The sequence below is a fragment of the Echinops telfairi genome, unplaced genomic scaffold (assembly GCF_000313985.2).
Source record: "Echinops telfairi isolate 266 unplaced genomic scaffold, ASM31398v2 ScPeMD7_53;HRSCAF=182, whole genome shotgun sequence".
In the NCBI taxonomy this organism is placed as follows: Eukaryota; Metazoa; Chordata; class Mammalia; order Afrosoricida; family Tenrecidae; genus Echinops; species Echinops telfairi.
In genome coordinates this window covers 9,704,572-9,723,548 of record NW_022103951.1, presented here as the reverse complement: position 1 = coordinate 9,723,548, position 18,977 = coordinate 9,704,572, and the positions used below count along the sequence as shown (strand labels likewise).

Below are 18,977 nucleotides of genomic sequence, written 5' to 3'. Positions count from 1 at the left end.
TGATGCCTTATACCTGATCCCTTCGACACCTCGTGATTACATAGGCTGGTGTGCTTCTTCCATGTGGGCTTTGTTGCTTCTGAGCTTGATGGCCTCTTGATTACCTGCAAGCCTTTAAGACCCCAGACGCTATACTTTTTGATAGCCGGGCACCATCAGCTTTCTTTGCCGCATTTGCTTATGCACCCATTTGTCTTCAGTGATCCGTTGGACACCTCCTGATCACACAGGCTGATATGTTCTTCCATGTGGGCTTTGTTGCGTCTTTGAAGTACTTTAAGCTGCTTTTACTTGGAATGTAACGGACTTAAATCTTCATGTGGTTTGTTCCTGGCTCATTCTCATCATTGAGATCTCAACTTAAATATTACCTATTTAAAGAGGCCCTCCCTGCCTGAGTATTTATTCCTTGTGTTCCTTCATAATATATCACTGTATGTGATGATAATCTTATATTTTTCTCCCTTATCAAAATGTAAAGTTCTGTGGGGCAAGGGCTTTACCTATCTTGTTCATAACTATCGTCTGTATCTTATTTTCCCATTCCCTAAAACATGGCAGGTAGTTAGTAATAGCTTGTTTAATGAATGAATATAATAAATATTTTGAAATTATGATATCATTTTCTCTGTCACTAAATCCAAACAAACAAAACCCAACTCAGTACCATTGAGTTGATTCCAACCCATGCTGACCTTACAGGAGAAAGCAAAACTGTGCCTGTGGGTTTCTGAGACTGTAAATCTTTACAAGAGCAGAAAGCCTCATCATTCTCCCTTGGACTACCTGGTGTGCCATTGAAGGATTTTAAGCAGGGAAGTGATATGATTTGACATATGCTAAAGGGATGTGACTTATGTTGAGAATAGACCTTAGGGTAGGTAGGTAGGATAGTGAGTGTAGAGCTGAAGGACTATATGAAACTGTAGGTATCTTGAAGTATGGTTTACTTCTAGGTTCACACATCTATTCCATTGGCTAATTTGTCTGTCTTTATGTCAAAGCCATACTGGTTTGATTTCCATAGGTCTGTTGTAAGTCTTTCTTACATGGAGCAGCTGGTGGTGTTAAACTGTCAAGCGGTTTAACCACTCAGGATTGTTAAAGGTTTATAATTCTACTGTCATCAAGTTGAATCTGACCCATTTCAATCCTATATAGACTTGTAAAGCTGTAAATTTTACAGGAGCAGAAAGCCTAATCTTTCTCCCACAGAGCAGTTGATAGGTTTGAACCACTGACCTTACTGTTAGCAGTCCAAGGCTTATCTGACAATAACACCAGGACTATAACACCTTCAACAGGAGCCCTGGTGGGTATTAATTATGAATCCACAAGGTCAGCTGTTCTACTCCTGTAAAGAGGTACAGTCTCAGGAATACACAAGGACAGTTCTTCCCTGTCCTATAGGGTCACTAGAGTCAGCATAGACTCAATGACAGTGAGTTTGGATTTTGGTTTGGTATCATCTTCACAGTTGTTACATTTTGAGCTAATTGTTGTGGCCACTGTGTTAATCCATCTTCTTTAGGGTCTTCTTCTTTTCCATTACCCATCTACTTTACTAAACATGATGACCTTCAGGGACTGGTCCTTCCTGATAAAATGTTCAAAGTATATGAGATGAAATCTTGTCACCCTATCTTCTGAGGGGTATTCCAGCTGTACTTTTCCCAAGTGCAGATTTGTTTGTTCTTCTAGCACTCCACAGTATGTTTAATGTTCTTCACAAACACCATACAATCAAAGTTGTTAAGTCTTCTTTCACCTTCCTTATTCACTGTCCAGCTTTCAAATGCATATAGGGTGATTGAAAAATACCATGGCTTTGCTCAGGTGAGCCTTATTCTTCAAAATGAATCTTTGTTGTTTTTTTTTAGCACTTTAAGGGGATCTTTTGCAGCACATTTGTATGTTGTCTAATGTTGTTTTCTTTCTATGGATGTTGATTGTGGATCCAAGTAAATGAAAACCTTGACATCGTCAATATTTTCTCTGATTATGATACAAATTATTGGTTCAGTTTTGAGGATTTTTGTTTTATGTTGAGATGCAGTCTATACTGAAGACTGGTGGTAGTTTTTAATCTTTATTAGTAAATGCTCAAGTCCTCATTGCTTTAATGACCTAGACATTTTTGAAGAACACACTACAGTTATTTAATAGGATGCCCCTCAATTTGAGTTTGATTGTTGCTTTTATGTTTACATTCAAGTTTTGTGTTTTTGCAACAATACCACAGGCATGATGTTATGAACTTTTTTCTTAATACATCCTAGCAGGAGGAGACTTGTAACATTGATTCATCCTATTATTGTTGTTGTTAACTTTGATCATTTAATTAAGGTCTGGTCTGCCAGGTTTCCTTCACTATGAAATTACTATTTTTAGGTACGTTTCTATTTTTTCATCAAACTTTCCATCTCTACTTTTAGCATGTATTGATGACACTTGTTTGAAATAGGTATCACTGTTATGGTTGTTCAATGGTGATTTTCTAATCCCATCACATTTATCATTTGGGATTCTACTCTAAGAAAATATCCCTCCCCTTTTTATTTGTTCGTTCATTCATTCATTCATTCATTCATGTCAGCAATCAGCAAGGACTCAAGGACTCATGTATTTTGATTTTACTGTGTTGGTTATAATATCTGTTACTTATTGTTGCTCAAGTTCTCCCCAATTTCACCAGGGACTTCAAACTGGCTCCTGTGTCATCTTGACATACCTCATTATTTGACCACTTCCTTACTTTCCGGCATCACAAAAATATATCCTAGGCTTATATGTTCTTTCTCTGGCCTAGCCATTGAATCAACTCAGTGGAGCTTTAGGCTTAGCCTATTTTCTAGGGAACCTTGATCTGTTTATTGAACAATGATCTTTATAAACCAAGATCTGGCCTCTAGGTGTGCTCATGACTCCTGGAATGTAACTGTTTCTAGATCCTCTCAGCAGATGGAGCTGGGGAAAGGGGGTGGTGGTGGTGGTATGTGTATTTGTGACAGTGGATTTCTTTTTTACCATCTTTATATATTAAAACTCAAGTTTATACTTTTAACTCCAACCCTAAATCTTCCTTCTTTTCATGTTTGAAGCCCCATTTTATGAGAGTAAAATACCAAGGTCTCATTATTTGCAATATATTTATTGCTCAATTCTAGAAAACACATAAAGTAGTTCATATCATTTTGTAAAAACAGGCATCTAAGTACAGTACAATATTTGTGTACATTTCTCTTTTGTATTCAGCTTGAAAAGAATAGTTAAAATACTGTTTTCAGAAAGTACCTGGGATTAATTCTTCTCCCTGCCCCCTGTCAATATAGTTATGTTATTTGTTTTAAAGACAGACTTATTTGTGTTCCATATGAGGCTCTTCTCATGTTACCCACTCCTCTCCCTTTAAAAGTAGTCTGTGAACCATTAGCATGGTTTTAAAAGAATTATATCAAAAGGTAGCATAAGTTATTAAAATACTAGGATATTAAACATACCTTTTCATTGTGTTTGTTCTTTCAGAGAGAACATCATTAGACGAATATATGAAAGTTCTGCCAACGAATAAGAATTCCTTCCTTCAGACATTTTTTGCTCTAGCTGCACAGCTTAGCAGATTCTTTGTAGTGCCATGTTCTGTGGCTTGCATCAAAAGAGGAGTTTGTCTTCATGAAGATTCCTAACATTGGTAATGTGATGAATAAATTTGAGATCCTTGGGGTTGTAGGTGAAGGTAAGTTGATATTTTAGAATTTCTTGGATTTTTGAGCAATGCACAGCTTTACTTCATGCTAAAAATTTATAAATTCAAATTTTGTTTCTTTAACCTACATTCATTTAGATAGCTTTTCAAAATTTGTTCATTTAAAAAATTATTCTTAAATGATAGGAGCCAATCAAAAGAAAATATGTTAAAAATCTTTGAAAGTTTAAGAAATCAAGAATTTCTTTTTTTTTTTTAATCAAGAATTTCTTAAGATGGCTTTTTTTCTATTCTTTGTGTTAGTAGTCATGGTTTCTTTGGTTTACTTTTAAAATTACATTTTATTTTTATATCAGCTAGGCTAATTTTAAATAATGTATAATTTATTTATATAATCTGAATTTTACCTACTACATGATACATAAATGAGTAAATAAATTCTGTGCCTTTCAGAATGATAAGCTACATTTTATAAATTTATGTACTTTTTAATTTTCTAAGATATATGATTTGGTCCTATTTTAACCTCTGAAATCAAGATATGTCTTTGAGATATGTATTAGAAACTATATCATATATTTTTTTCTTTCCTATTAGTAAAAAAATAATGCTTATAATCCAGTGATGTAAATTTGATGAATTACAATAATTAATTTTTTCTAGTTTTTGCTTATTAGTGATTTTTGCTTTTACCTTAACAATAACTTTATGAAAATTTTGTAGATTTATTATGTTAATGGAAAAAGTGATTTTGGTTTTGGTGGTTTTGCATACTCACTATATCATTAAGGCTAATCTTAAATATTTATATTTAAATCAAATGTTAAATATTTTATATTTTAGAATGTTTAAATAAATTTTGATTGTAAAAAGTTTTTAAATTTTTCTATGTAAACAATAAAGTTCTTTAAGCTTTTAATGTTGATAGTTCCTGTTCAAATAAATAGAAATAATTAAAATATGTCAAAGAATTGAGTGCTTGCTTTAGCGCATAAAGCAAAAATCATATAAAAAGTATAGCCCCTTTTTCCTTCACTAGTCAATTATTTTTATCCTCCACTTCATTGATAAAATTTATTTAAGTAAAATTTATTCTCAATGTATCACCTACTACCTGTTTTAAAATATTTAAATATATATTTGTTTATTGTTGAGAATATACAAAGCAGAATATTTATCAGTTCAACTGTACATGTACCATTTAGTGACAGTGATGACATTTTTTGAGTTGTGCAGCCATTCACAACCTTTTTCTGAGTTGCTCCTTCTTCATTAACATAAACCCACTATCCCTAAGGGTCCTGTAGAATCTTTCAAGTTGCTGCTGTCAATTTGATCCCATGTGGATAAAAGAACATAATGCTTAAAGAAAACGTTTTTTATTAGTTAAGCTAAACTGTTGTTTGGTTTTAGGTAGATTCCACTGGATAATTTCAGTTTAAAGTTTAAAATATGATATCAAGGGAAGAATTTTAAGAGTTTATCCAGTTTTAAGAGCTCCTGAAATTTTGGAGTTGGAGAGAATTTGATATTCTGTATTTCTCCTCTTTTGATGAGGATTCTTTTATAGAATAATAGCCCCTCCTCCTCCTTTTTTTTCTTTTATTTTTTGAAAGCCCTAAAGTTTGAGACTTTAAGCAGTAAAGCTTCTGACTGAGGAAGGTCAACATATACAGATTAACAGGATTGTCATGCTACAGATTCTGAGCTTTAACCTTGTTTTTATCAACATACGCACAATTGATTGTCTTCTTAGAGATTAGCTTAAATAGAGCAAAATATGCCAGATCATTATATAAATCACAATGTCAGTTTGAATCACAGTCAGAAACATCATTACTACACTTTTTCCCTTTGCAAACCACCTTGGATAGTTTGGGCCAAGAAATACATATCTATAATGTATAGGAAAAAATGGTCAAGCAAGCTCTACATTCTTAAAGCCTAGACAGTACATTGGCCTGGTATCACAGTGATCAAAGCGCTCAGTTGCTGACTGAAAGGTTGGCAGTTTGAACTCACCAGCTACTTCATAGGAGTAAGATGTGTCAGTCTGCTTCAGTAAAGACTACTACGGCCTTGGAAACCCTAGGAGGTAGTTCTACTTTGTCCTTTAGGGTTGCTATGGGTTGGAATTATCTTGACAGCAGTTGGTTTTGTTAACTCTAGTTTCCTTGTCACTTTGCTGTCAGCTAAGTGTTCTGTCTCTGAGAGTATAGTTTATTTCCTAAGCAATAGGATTACATTGCTGTTGTGACAATTCTTAGTGACTTCATAGGGCAGAATAATACTGCTCAGTAGGGTTTTCAAATATGTAAATCTTGACAGAGGCAAACATTGTTTTCCCACTGAGGGGCTGGTGGGTTCAAACCACCAAACTTTCAGTTAGTAGTTGAATACTTAACCACTGTACCATAAGTAACTCAAAAGATTGTGAAGAATCTCATTGAATACATGGAAAGAAGTGGGAATGCTTGTCTATAATGGCCAGACAGAGAGTAGCCTGTGACCCTTTGATATATGCCCTTGAACTAGAAGAACCTTTTACATTTTCATTTACTTTTAAAGTTCTTATGTTTCTATCTTGTCTCCAAAATTTTTAAACCTTAATTTGACCAGTGAAATAATTAGAAAGAAATATTTAATTATACCTGTTAAGTTGAGGAAATGTTTCTTTAAACTCTTAAGTTTATATAAATATATGTATAACAAAAAATGCTTACATTCTATTTATATGAAGCTCTTGTCATGATCACTCTAGAATGTTCATCTTTTGGGGGGTCATTATTATAATACCGGCGTCCTCAATCTACGGCCTGTGGGCCACATGTGGCCCGCTGAGGACATTTATCCGGCTTGCCGGGTGTTTTTGCCCTGTTTGTTTTTTGACTTCAAAATAAGATATGTGCAGTGTGCATAGGAATTTGTTCATAGTTTTTTTTAAACTATAGTCCGGCCCTCCTAACGGGTCTGAGGGACAGTGAACTGGCCCCCTGTTTAAAAAATTTGAGGACCCATGTTATATGAAGAAGATTTAAAAAATTTGTAGAAAAATGGAAATAAAAGATAATGGAATTTTCCCATCAACTTTTTGACTCTCCTTAAACACCAATGTGAATATAGCAGAATTTTTATCTTGCAAAGATCTGTAGTTTGTATGAATGCCTCTAATTATTTCCTGTTTTGTTTTTATTAATGTAGGAGCCTATGGAGTTGTACTTAAATGCAGACACAAGGCAAGTATATGCTTTACAAAACGAAAATGTCTGTGTATGTGTAAATGTTCGGGAACTAGCACAGTGCTCTGTGCATGTGGTCATAGAGTTAAAACTGGCCAGCTCTGTTGATGATACTTAATGAAGCATAATTAATATGTGATCATTTAAAAAAAACAAAGCAGACTTCCATACAAGCTTTGTCATGATTAGGTAGTCATTAGCGTTCTTTGTGATCACATGTTATTTTTTCAGCTCATTTTTGTATGTGTGAAAAGCTACCTAATGGGATGAGGGAAAAGGTGGTGGAATGGAAAGAAGAAAGAAACATAAGAACAGATTTAATTTATGTTATAGTACTTACGAGCAAGGAGAAGTTTCATTTATTCTTCTTCATGCAGACCCAATAATAGGTTGCTTGATGAATGTGGACTCAGCTTTTGGAGATTAATGGGTAGGTGTTTGTTTGGTTATAGAATGGGGCTTGGGATAATAGTATGATTATGATTATTGACTATATTTGATCACTCTTGAGCAATCATTAAATGAATTTTATAGATTTGATGATGATAATCATTACATAGTATTCAGGGAATTTACCTGGAAGATTGCATAGCTGCTGCTTCATGGTGAACATGTTTTACTTAGAGACTAACTTTTAAGGTAGCAAATGTTGACGCTCATGATTTCAACCATTAGATTAAATATTTTCCTATTAAGGTATACTTATCTGAGTACTCTCTTAATATTTGACCTCATGTTATTTTGTATTTAGTTAGAATATTGAAAAGTAAAATTATTTTGAGTCCCTAGAGGATGCCAAAACTACTATTTTGATATGGTGTAAATTGAAGAATGCAGAATTCTTTGGGAACATTGCCTTCCGAAGTTTAAATACTTACATGGAGGATATGTCAGACAATAACTTTACATTTTGATATTTTTGTTTAATAAAGAGTCCTATGATTTCTATGGGAATACTTTTTGTCTTACCCACTTATATATATACTTGTAATTCCACATAAACTTAACACACGCGTGCATACACACACAAAGATGATAAAATGCCCGTATTTTCTTTGGTACTAAGCCCAGTACTACTTGCCTTTTGAATTTAAGATTTTATAACAGTAATATATTTGATTATTTTAGATTATTGCAATGTCGTACATTAAGAGAACATGTAGAGGATGCTGATAAGATTATATGATTCAGTCGTGAGTGATTGTTAACAGAGCTAATTGTGATTGTAAAAACTTGGAACTTTAGTGTGGTGGTTGTTCAAGTTTCCCATCCTGTTGGGGATAAAATGAGCTATCTCAGAAGCAGGAAGTGGGGATATCACTGGCATCAAGAGTGAAGAGCCAGGAGTGGCGCGTCCTTTGGACTTGAGGTTTCCTGCTCATTGAACCTACTCAATCCAGGGACAGAAAACTGTGACACTAGAGAAATGGTAGAAGAGTGACAGCAGCAGAACCAAGGGCCAGAACATGAGACAAAGCAGTGGGCTTCCTGGCCCACAGACTGAGTAGAGCTAAGTGACATCATTTAGGCAGGATACTTGCTTGAGGAATGGGCTACTGTTTGGCACTTAACTGGGATAACTAATTTTGCTGACCCATGGAACTAGTGCCAACGGCTGAGGTTATGGTGGATTGGGGTGCCTTTTGGACATTTGTCAGAAGCTTTAAAAGAGCCTTGTAACATTGCCCAAGCAGGGCAGAAATGAAGAGGCCATGTAGGCTAAGGACCAGAGAGAGAGAGATGCTTGCAGGTACAGAGAAAAAGACCTGTGCTTCTGATCCTGGATTGTATGTAACCTGTTTAGTTCCCTAATGAAGCTTATAATTGTGTACTCACAATTATCGTCTGTGAGTTCTGTGTGGTCAACAAAATGAACTATCACTTGAAGTAGAATATGAAAAGTAGAGTGTGCTGTGGGAGGGATGGATGGTGTCAGAATTTGTAAGGAGGTTTGGAGGGTGAGGCATGTCTGACCTCAAACTCATAGGAACCAACGTTGGGGAGCTGATGCTGATAATGGCGATCTTATCCCCTTCTTTTGAAGTCAGTGGAGGTCAGATGCTGCCCCAAACCCTTATTTAATTATATAGAATTATAACTCTCTTACTTTGATTCAATGAATTTTGTATTCTTGAAATTAGTCATTTCAATTACTTTATATTGGTATAGTTATTTGAAGGTCTATTTGCCAGTAAATCGGAGGAAAAATGTTTGAATACTATGGGCTCTTGATTAGGGATGATTAAGAATTTGAAATAATAAATTAAAATAAATGTAGTTCCTTAAAAAATCTTGTTAAGAAAATTACTGCAGTTTGAAATTAAACAAATAGAAAGCTCCCTAATGAATTGCTATGCTTTTAATGAGTTTCCTTGAGTCATAATAAATTTCTGGAGCTTTTAAAAAATAAAAGTCATAGGTGGGTACCACTTAGGAGAAATAGGCTGTTAGTTTCCAAGTTAAATTGGACTGTTTTCATAAATATGTTACCTGTTTATACAACATAGAAAAAGGAAGTTTCACTTCTTAATCTTAGGTTTTATAATCCAAGCATTTCTGAGATACCCACAGAGTATATTATGTATGTATGTATGTATGTATCTGAGCAAAACCAAACTCACCGTGGAGCAGCTGGTGGTTTTGAACTGCTAACCATATGGATTGTAGCCCAACACGTAGCCACTATACCACCAGGGCTCCATCTTTATATATCAGACACACACTTGCACTATATACTAATAAAAAAATTAAACTGACTCACAATGACCCCATAGGACAGAGTAGAATGCCCCCATCGGATTTCCTAGGCTGTAATCTTTACAAAAGCAGACTGCTTCCTCTTCCTCTTGTAGAGTCACTCTGTGGGTTTGAACCACTAACCTTTTGGCTAGTCACTAAGTGTATAACCACTGCACCGCCAGGGCTCCTTTAAATACAAATATAACACAATTCATCCAGCAGTATTTTCTCTCTCTGTTGCTGTTGCACTTTGAATTTGAATTTCTTATCCTGGCCTTTTCTTTTGAGATTGTGTGCTTCCCTTCTGTCTTTTTTGTTGTTATTGTTCATGGCAGCATTCTTTATAGGAGCCCCAAAGTGGAAACAACCCATATATCCAACAATGATGAATGGGTAAATAAAATGCATATGCATTCATAAAATAGAGTCATATGAAAACATGAAAAGAATGAAGTGCTGATAAATGCTAAACATGGATTACCTTGAAAATAATATGCTAAATGAAAGGAGGTCACAAAACAGTGCACAACATGACAAAATAATAATAATTTATAAATTATCAGGGGTTCATGAGGGAGGGGAGGGGAGGAGGAAGGGGAAAAATGAGCTGATACCAAGTGCTCAAGCAGAAAGCAAATGTTTTGAGAATGATGATGGCAACAAATGTACAAATGTGCTTGACACAATGGATGGATGTATGGATTGTGATAAGAGTTGTATGAGCCCTCAATAAATTTATTTAAAAAGAAAAAGCAAGTCACAAAAATAACTATTGTATGATTCAATTTACATGAAATGTTCAGAATAGACAATTCTATGAAGACAGAAAGAAAACAGCTAAAGAATACAAGATTTCCTTTTTGGTATGATGGAAATGACCTAAAGTGGATTGTGATGATGGTTGAACAACTCTGAGTATATTGAAGTCATTTAAATGTACACCCTAAATGAGTGAATTGTAGATTAATTATCTTTCAAAGCTGCCCCTTTTGTCTTTTGTGCAAATATAGTTTGTTAGTCACAGACTTGTATTGGTTTTGTCTTTCTATGTGGCTGGTCTAGTTGCTTGTTAAAATGTTATCTGTTCCTGTTTGTCATGATGTAGACTTTTAGTGCTAGCAGAATGAATGAAGGGTGGAAGTGGGTGACAATGGGTATCTCTACCCTTGGAAAACAAATGCTAAATGGGGCTGGGATTCCTAGTGGCTATGTGTAGGACACTTTGAGGTGCAGGGATGAATGGAGCAGAGTTTATTTTTGTCCTTGAGTACCTAATGGTCCATCTGAAGAGATAATATACTGGAAAAGATGACCCGTAAGATTACTGAAGGTGAGACTGTATCAATGAAATGAAGGCCTCACAGAACAGCTCTCTTAACTGTTGTTGCTTTCTCCTTTTATTGGTCTAAAAAGATACCACTGGATGAAAATTCAAAGCATGGACTATTTACCTAATCCAGTAAAAACTGTTCTTAGGACCTGCAGCTGTGTAGTCGTTAGATTCATTATAGTGTATCCTTTTTCCATCTAAAATCAGATCTTCAAATGTATCCTCCAAATAAATGAGTTAAGTGAAATTTCGTGTTATAGTTAAAAATGATTATAATCCTCCATATTGTATATCCATTATTATATGTAAAATAACCAAGTGGATATATTTTGCATGCCTTTTACCAATGTAGTGAAATGCTTATAAAATGTATAAATCAAGCTTCACAGAAGACAGATCTGTTTGATTACTTACGTATAAAGTAAGTCTCTTTTTGAAAAGGTTAGATGTGGGTGAATGTATAATTAAATAACTCCTAGCATATTGTACTGTATTTGAGCAAATATGAAAGAAAGTCGCTGTTTTATTCTTTGTACTGTTGCAAGAGATTAGAAATCATGTTTATAAACAGGTGTATCTTACCTTTTGTGAACACAGTATGACATTGGTACTCCAGGCCAAAGACCATACTTTTTAATTGACTGAACTAAATGCCAACCAATAACAAAAGAGAAAGATAACTACTTTGTCTGACAGCTTCTGTTTATTTTCTATATACACGTTGGAATGCATTGGAAAAATCTTAATGAGGAATGTTAAGCTTCTGTTTTGGGGTCCTTATGCCCAATCACGTTTGAAGAAGTTGTGGTTGGGACCTTTCCCCTATAGATTGGCATTGCTGACTTTCTTTATATTTGCATCTTTGGTTTGACCCAAGAGAGGGGAAACATACTTTAGAGCACACTTTTCTTTGCCAAGCCTAACAAAGTTATCCTCACCACAAGGTAGAGCGAACTGAATGGTTGTTAAAATAGGGAGGTGTAATTAGAGTTTGAGGAAATAGTTTGTGGAACTCTAAGAGAGACATAGAGGTTACCGGATGTCAAAGGACATTTAGTGAATCGGAGAGGGGAAATTCCTTTCCTCGAACTGGGGTTGATTTATCAGAGGTTTTTGTTTGATTGGTGGGTTGAGTTTTAGGTCATAGGTCACATTTGCCCCTAAGATAGCTAGCTAATTATACAAAGCTGTGAACAATCCCAGGTTGTGAGATAACATAAGTGTTCAATAAATTAAAAGTTGATTTAAATTAGTGAAATGAGGGCCAAAATAAGAGTGATATTTCAGAGTATCAAGGACTTAGTCCTTGAGGGATCAAAGTGTTGAAAGAGGTAAACTCGTTTACCTGGTATCATTTGTTGGCCTGGAAAATTGTACAAATTTGATAAGTTGGGGGGGGGGGGAAGAAATGACTTGGCTTTAAAAATAAAATTAAAAAACAAAATGACAGCAGAACATCAACTCTAATGTTAATGCACACAATATATTGAGATTCTACCATGTGCTAGCTACTCGGCTAGCTGTTTATGTTAATCTTTACAATGACTTTTTATCGCCATTTTTCATATGAAAAAGCTGAATCTCAGAGATGTTTTGTAACGGGGCCAAGATTTTGCAGCTGATCAGCAGAACTAGCAACAGCTAGCTTTAGCATGAAATAGAACTATGTGTGTAGAGCCAGAGTGAAGGGGATATTTAAAATTTTGAGACTGAAATAAAAGAGTTAGACCTCTTTGGAGTGAGGAAGAGCAAAGCTTCCTATGTAATATTTATCCAAAGTAAAAATTTATAAAAATATTCATAATAAGTATTGCAGAATAAAATAAGCTATTTCATTTAACAATGCCATTTTGAATGACCTCTCTAAGTGAAGTGGTGTGTTGACTGCTGGAAAATAAGAGATTAAGGAGAGAGTAGTTAAAATTAAAAAGGAGTCCTGGTGGCATAGTGGGTTACACATTGAGCTGCTAAGTGCAAGATCAGTGGTTCAAACCCATCAGCTGCTCCACAGGGGAAAGATGAGACTGTCTACTCTTGTAAAGATTCATAGTCTCAGGTGCCCAAAGAGTTGGCGTTCACTCAATGATAGAGTTTGGTTTGTTTTGGAGGTAAAGAACATTAGTATTGTGCTGGTTTTCTTTTCTAGGAGTTGAGAAAGTAAGATTAAGACTAGTAGAAAGAGGAGATCTGAATAAGATACTTGAGAAGAAGTAAGTGAATCTTCATTACTTTCACATTTTTTATGGTTATTTGGGGATCATGATTTGGACAAAAAGTTGCCATTTAAACCCCAAAAGTTAGTTTATATGAAAAGAAAACAAACTTTTATTGTTATAGGTTTTTTTTTAACATAATTTAGTTGAATTTTAAACAAATAAAACTTTAGCCTTGGATTTTACATATGAATTGAGTTTTTAAAACAAAAATTAAAGTGATAAGACAACAATGAGAAACTGTTATCACATCAGTTTTATTATTTACATGTTCATCCCATTCTTCTTTATGTGTTCTTACATATTGTAAAAATACAACGAGAGGTGTTTTGTGTGCAAAATACTCTAGTATTTGAAAAAACATAGAGGCTTGGGGGTTTTAGTAATGCTTGTAAAATGCTGAAAATGTTTCAGGGATTAGTTGCTTATTTCAACACAATTATTTTAGAAAACACTCTTAAATTACATTCATGTGGTTATAGAGATTAATGAGATTCCATTGTTAAACTGGAGTTCCGTTTAGGAACAAAGACAGCAGGAATTATTAGTGGGGAGGAAAAAAAGATCTTCTGTTACAGAATCACTTCTATAGAACCATGATTTCTGTTTGGTTTCCACTCTTGGCCCTGTGCTCGTTGTAGTTCCAATTAATTTCTGAACAATCTCTGGAACATGACAACAATCTCACCAAAATTATATATCTTTGAATTGTAATGTATTGCGATATTTGGTAGAGTAGCTTTTGAAATCTTAGCTTCTAATATTTTTCATTTCAGATTCTGCTACTATGTTTATAGAGTGGAAACTACCTGTGTTACTGTTATCAGTAAAAGGAGTAAAGGCTTATAGATAATTTTCCAGATGGTCTGTCTTCTTTAGGAACTAGAATTTGGACCTTGGCAGTCCTCCTGGTTGCCTTTATCTTCATAATCCTAGTTGGGGGTCTGTTTATTTATTTATTTGTTTGTTTATTTATTCATCTATTTATTTAATAAGTAGAATTTTTTTAATAAGTGGGGATAGGTACACTAGGTCTAGCCAGTACTAGTTCTGTGTTTCCTGTCTATACAGAATGCTTCACCTCATTCATCCTTCCACAGTGATTCGGTTCCCAAATGACCACCCCCCTCTGCTGCCTGCATATGTAGAAAATGAGTTGGCTGAGTTGAATTTCAAGTTTATTTTATAGTAACTATAAAAACAAAATTAGTTTAAACAAGAACATTTCTTTCACACTATTTTAAGTTGAATAATTTCATCAGTCCCTCAGATGAATGAATGTCTGTACTTTGGTGATTTATACTAACTCCTAGTGTGACTTTTCCTCCAGACTTTAGGAGCAAAAATGAATATGGATCATTGTGGTGCAGTCACTTAATACAGCCCTTCTACTATAGTCTTTGTGACTCTACATAATTCAGTGGGACTGTGCAAACAAGGTGCTTACGGCCCAGGTTGTTGATAATGGAAACATAGTATTTGGAATCTGTCATGGATATATCAATTTGACTGGGGCATGATTTTCAGTGGCTTGACAGTAATGTAATGATATAATTACATTTCTGTTCAGATGTAAGTATCCTGCATTTATAATGTGTTGTAATTCCTAGCCTCTATGTCTGTAGTGATGGTCCCATTTTGGAAGGAGTTGTTTGTTATGTTAATTAGGCAGGACTAGAGTGGCATGTATCTTGCATGGAATCACACATTTTATTTTGTAAAAGAGAAAGCAAACTGGGGTGGTTGAGGTGGGGCAGAGTTTCTATACTGGGAAAATCCAAGACCCAGGAGACTGTTACATTAGAGAGGGTGAGAGGCACAAAGAAGCATTAGCAGAGGAAAATGGTGGCAGTAATGCCAGGAGACTTGCAGGACACACTATGGTGGACTTCCCAGCCCAGGTCAATTGAGTGAGAGAGCAGAGAAAGCCTTCAGGCCAAGACTTACTTACTGGACATGGCAACTCTAGCCACTTAATAGCAGAGCTAGTGCTCTGTAAAACCTGCCTGAGCAAGGTGGGACCAACCCAAAAGGTCCAAGGGCCTGAGAGAGGCCTAATGTTGAACATAACTGAGAAGAGGCTTTTTTCTTCTCTTTTTGGTTTTAAGTAATGCTATTTCTAAGAAAATGCTGTATCTAAAAGCAAATGAAAACAATAAAAATACTATATATGTCCATTTGAATATACCCATAGAAAATCAGGTTCCCCACTTTGGAAGATACCCTTACTCATACCACCCCTTCACCCAATCCAGTAGAACCTGGTTATACTATTAATTGTTCTACAGCTTGAGAGACTACGATAATTAACCCTTAACAAATAGGAAAGCAGTCAGACTTTTAGCCATGCCTCACCTGAATCCTCTCTGAAAACAGAGGTGGAGCTATTTGGTCTCCCATTTCCTATTTCTCAAGATGTCTCAGAGGTTTCAAGAGGAGGCAGTCTGTGTAGATACAATTTCCATAATTGAGCACAAGATTGAATAAAATACAGGGTCCTGAACATGCTGCGGGCCACCAATAACAGCTCATTCTCCACCCCATGACATCTTCTGGTCACTTAATTTTATATGGTGTCCAGAGTAAGATCAAGCTAAAGTTGTGAGGTCCTGACAGCCAAGACTGAGACAGAGGATGAATGAAATAGCAAATATCAACACATGAAACTCACCGTGGGAGGTTGGCTACCAATATAAGTAAAATATGAACATTTAATGTCTAGATTTCTTCTCAGATGAGTTAATTTTCCTTCTTTTAACTCTTTATTGGGACTTAGGTAAAGGTTTACAGAGCAGAGCCCTGTTTTTTATTCAAGAATTTATACATACTTTGACCCCCCTCATCCATTGCTATTCTTTCACTGTACCATTGCTTATACCACTTCCTCTGTTTCCTGTTTCCATGCCTCCTTTTTTCCTAACCCTAAGTATTTTGTCCTTGGGTAAATTCTTCCCTTTTGGGCTTAAATCATTGTTTTCTATCTTAGAGGTGAGTTCAGACGTAAAGGCCATAATCTCAAAGGTCACACCAATCTCTTATGTGGGCAGTAAGCCTGGCCTATTTCTATGATTTTTTAGTTATTTTCCACAGGATTCTCCCATCTTGTCCAGGATCTTCTAATGTCATCCTTTTCATAGCAGTGAGGAACCCTGGTGGCATAGTGTTTACACATGAGTCAACTTAATGGTAGTGAGTTTGGGGTTGGGGTTGGGCACCATCTTTTGCTGTATGTGCTTTCAACAATTACAAAAATATATATTCCAAAGAAAGAAAGAGCCCCTTCAACTTTTAATGGTGTGTGAGCCACCACCAGATGCTGGTTCTTAATAATTCTCCCTTTGCCCAGTAGACGCCAAAATAAGGGAATGGCATTTGTCTAATCCACGTGTGACCACAATGTGGTACCATTGGTGAGGATATAATTTCTCTGACTTTATCTGTAGTTGGACAGATCTGTGGTTTATCATATCTTCAGTATCACCTTTATGAGTGGTTAGCTTGGTGCAGATGTCATCCCTTTATTTGAGAATAGTCTGTCTTGATAGAAGAACTGGATCTTGAGCATTCCTGAACCTGAATTCTAACCTATAACTTCCATAATAAACCAGTTAAGTATAAGGATGGCCCATAAATTCTGTAAGGCATTGCAGAAAATTATGGAGCCCAAAGACTTAGAGAACCCTAAAACAAGAGGGAGAATACTAAGGAGAGGGGCAGTAGTTGATGTTAAAGATGATTGAGTGGTACAGCAGTTTCAAATCGTTGGACATTTTATTGTAAGAGCCTGAAATACATATTCACTAGTAATATAAGAAAAGGAGCTGATTAAAAATCGCCAGGTAGTGGTTATTCTTAAATATTTAAACATGAGTCTGAATTGACTCAATGTCAGTGAGTTTATCAGTTGTTGAAATAAGTTATTCCAAAGCTCATGATACTCTATTTCTAAAGAAAACATAAACCAACCATGAAATTCCATCTAATTCAAAGCCCTGGTGGTAGTGGGTATGTCTTGGGCTGTGGTCTTCAAGGTCTCAAGTTTGAAATCACCTGCTGCTTAAAGAGAAAGACTTGCCTTTCTACTCCCATAAGGAGTTACAGCCTCAGAAACTCACCAGAGTGGCATGGAGCAGGAGAAGGTGGGTTAGGCAGTTCTACCCTGTTCTATAAGGTCAGCATGGCTTGATGGTAGTGTGTTAGGTTTGGTATACTTCATATTATATAATGTTGACTTTTAAAATTTCTTATTTTGAACGTTTTTTCATATATTAAAGAATTTAATTTGTGAAAGTCAGCCTTTAGGGAAAAAAAAACTATTACTGTACTTAATCACTGTGTTCTCAATATGACATGGTAAGGGCTAGTCCAGCTAAATATCTGTTTAAGACAAATATGTTGCATGCTTATAAAATGTGTCTTTCAAGAAAATCTAGCTCGATGATCTTTATGAAATCCCAAGAAACAGTTGCCATATAGCCTACAAAGCTGACCTCTTTGCCTTGAACTGAACTGGCCCACCAAATCCTCTTGGGATTCACTATTATGATTGGATCTGTTTTTAGAAGGCACCCTAATAGTGAAAGACTTGTCTAAGACTTGTCTGCAACCATCCACTGATCACAAAGACATTTTTAAACATGTTTTGTTTGGAATAAACCCGTGCACACGTGAACTAGAAACCTACTAACAATACTTTTTAACTTAATTCTCTTATATACCACATTTTGTTTATGAATTCTTTTGTTAATATAAACATTTAGGCTGTTTCTACCATTTAGTTTTTGTGACTAGTGCTGTAGTGAATGTGGGTGTATAGGTTTCTGTGTGTGTGTTCCTGCATTCAGCTATAGGCTCCACATTTTCAGTGATCTAGGGCAAGCATCAAGCAAGGCCATGTCTAATTGTTCTTAGTTTGGGGCTGGAATTAACTACAAGCCCCAAATCCATTCATATATTTATCAATGATATAGAATGTAATCACATACAATATAAAACACTTGAGAAAATAAAATTATATAAATAGACCATCTTCAGGCCCCAATACATGAATTGTTGATTTGTACAGATCAAACTCTTAGGTGAGTGGACACTATTTACACAAACAGTAGGGGTTGATGATCAACAAAACTTACAGTAACACTCATTCACAAGGCAGAGCCGTGCCTAACAGATTACTACTTGTCATAAGAAAGCAAGGAGGACGTTAAAACTGTAACCATATGGTAGTCTTGGCCACCATTCTTTGGGAACCCTCACAGAAAGAGGTTGGAACCAAAGTCCAAGAACTGCCAATTCCATACCCATGGGATAGAAGTCACCTGACTGTGGTTCTCAACCTTCCTCATGCTGTGACCCTTTAATACGGTTCCTCATATTGTGGTGACCCCCAACCGTAAAATTATTTTTGTTACTACTTCGAAACTGTAGTTTTGCTACTGTTATGAATCAGGTGACACCTGTGAAAGGGGTTGTTCCACACCCCACCCCACCCCAAAAGGAGATGCGATGCACAGGTTGAGAACCGATGCACTAAGCGATCTAGTCACTCTTGCTACATAATTATATTGTGAATTCAGAAGAATTTGTGCACATGAAAGTCATTCTTAAAGGGCAAAATCATCCCTGTCATGTTTACTATTGTATTTTCAATGTCTTTGTAGCCATTGTCTGTAATTTGGTTACTTGTTCAATAAGTACTTGAAAATGATTTATAATGTCAACATAGATAGAGGCAGCCTACAAGGGGGGGG

At 35.6% G+C, this 18,977-nt stretch overlaps 1 protein-coding gene across 1 annotated transcript in view; it reads left to right on the top strand.

Annotated features, from left to right (window-relative positions):
* The window catches only part of CDKL5 (cyclin dependent kinase like 5), a 194,305-nt gene that overhangs the window by 69,243 nt on the left and 106,085 nt on the right, over positions 1–18,977 (top strand). Inside the window, exons 2-3 of the mRNA XM_004709935.2 lie at positions 3,526–3,736; positions 6,908–6,942. Of these exons, the coding sequence (XP_004709992.1) occupies positions 3,673–3,736; positions 6,908–6,942 (99 nt within the window). The 5' untranslated portion in view covers positions 3,526–3,672. The remainder of the gene's footprint in view (positions 1–3,525; positions 3,737–6,907; positions 6,943–18,977) is intronic.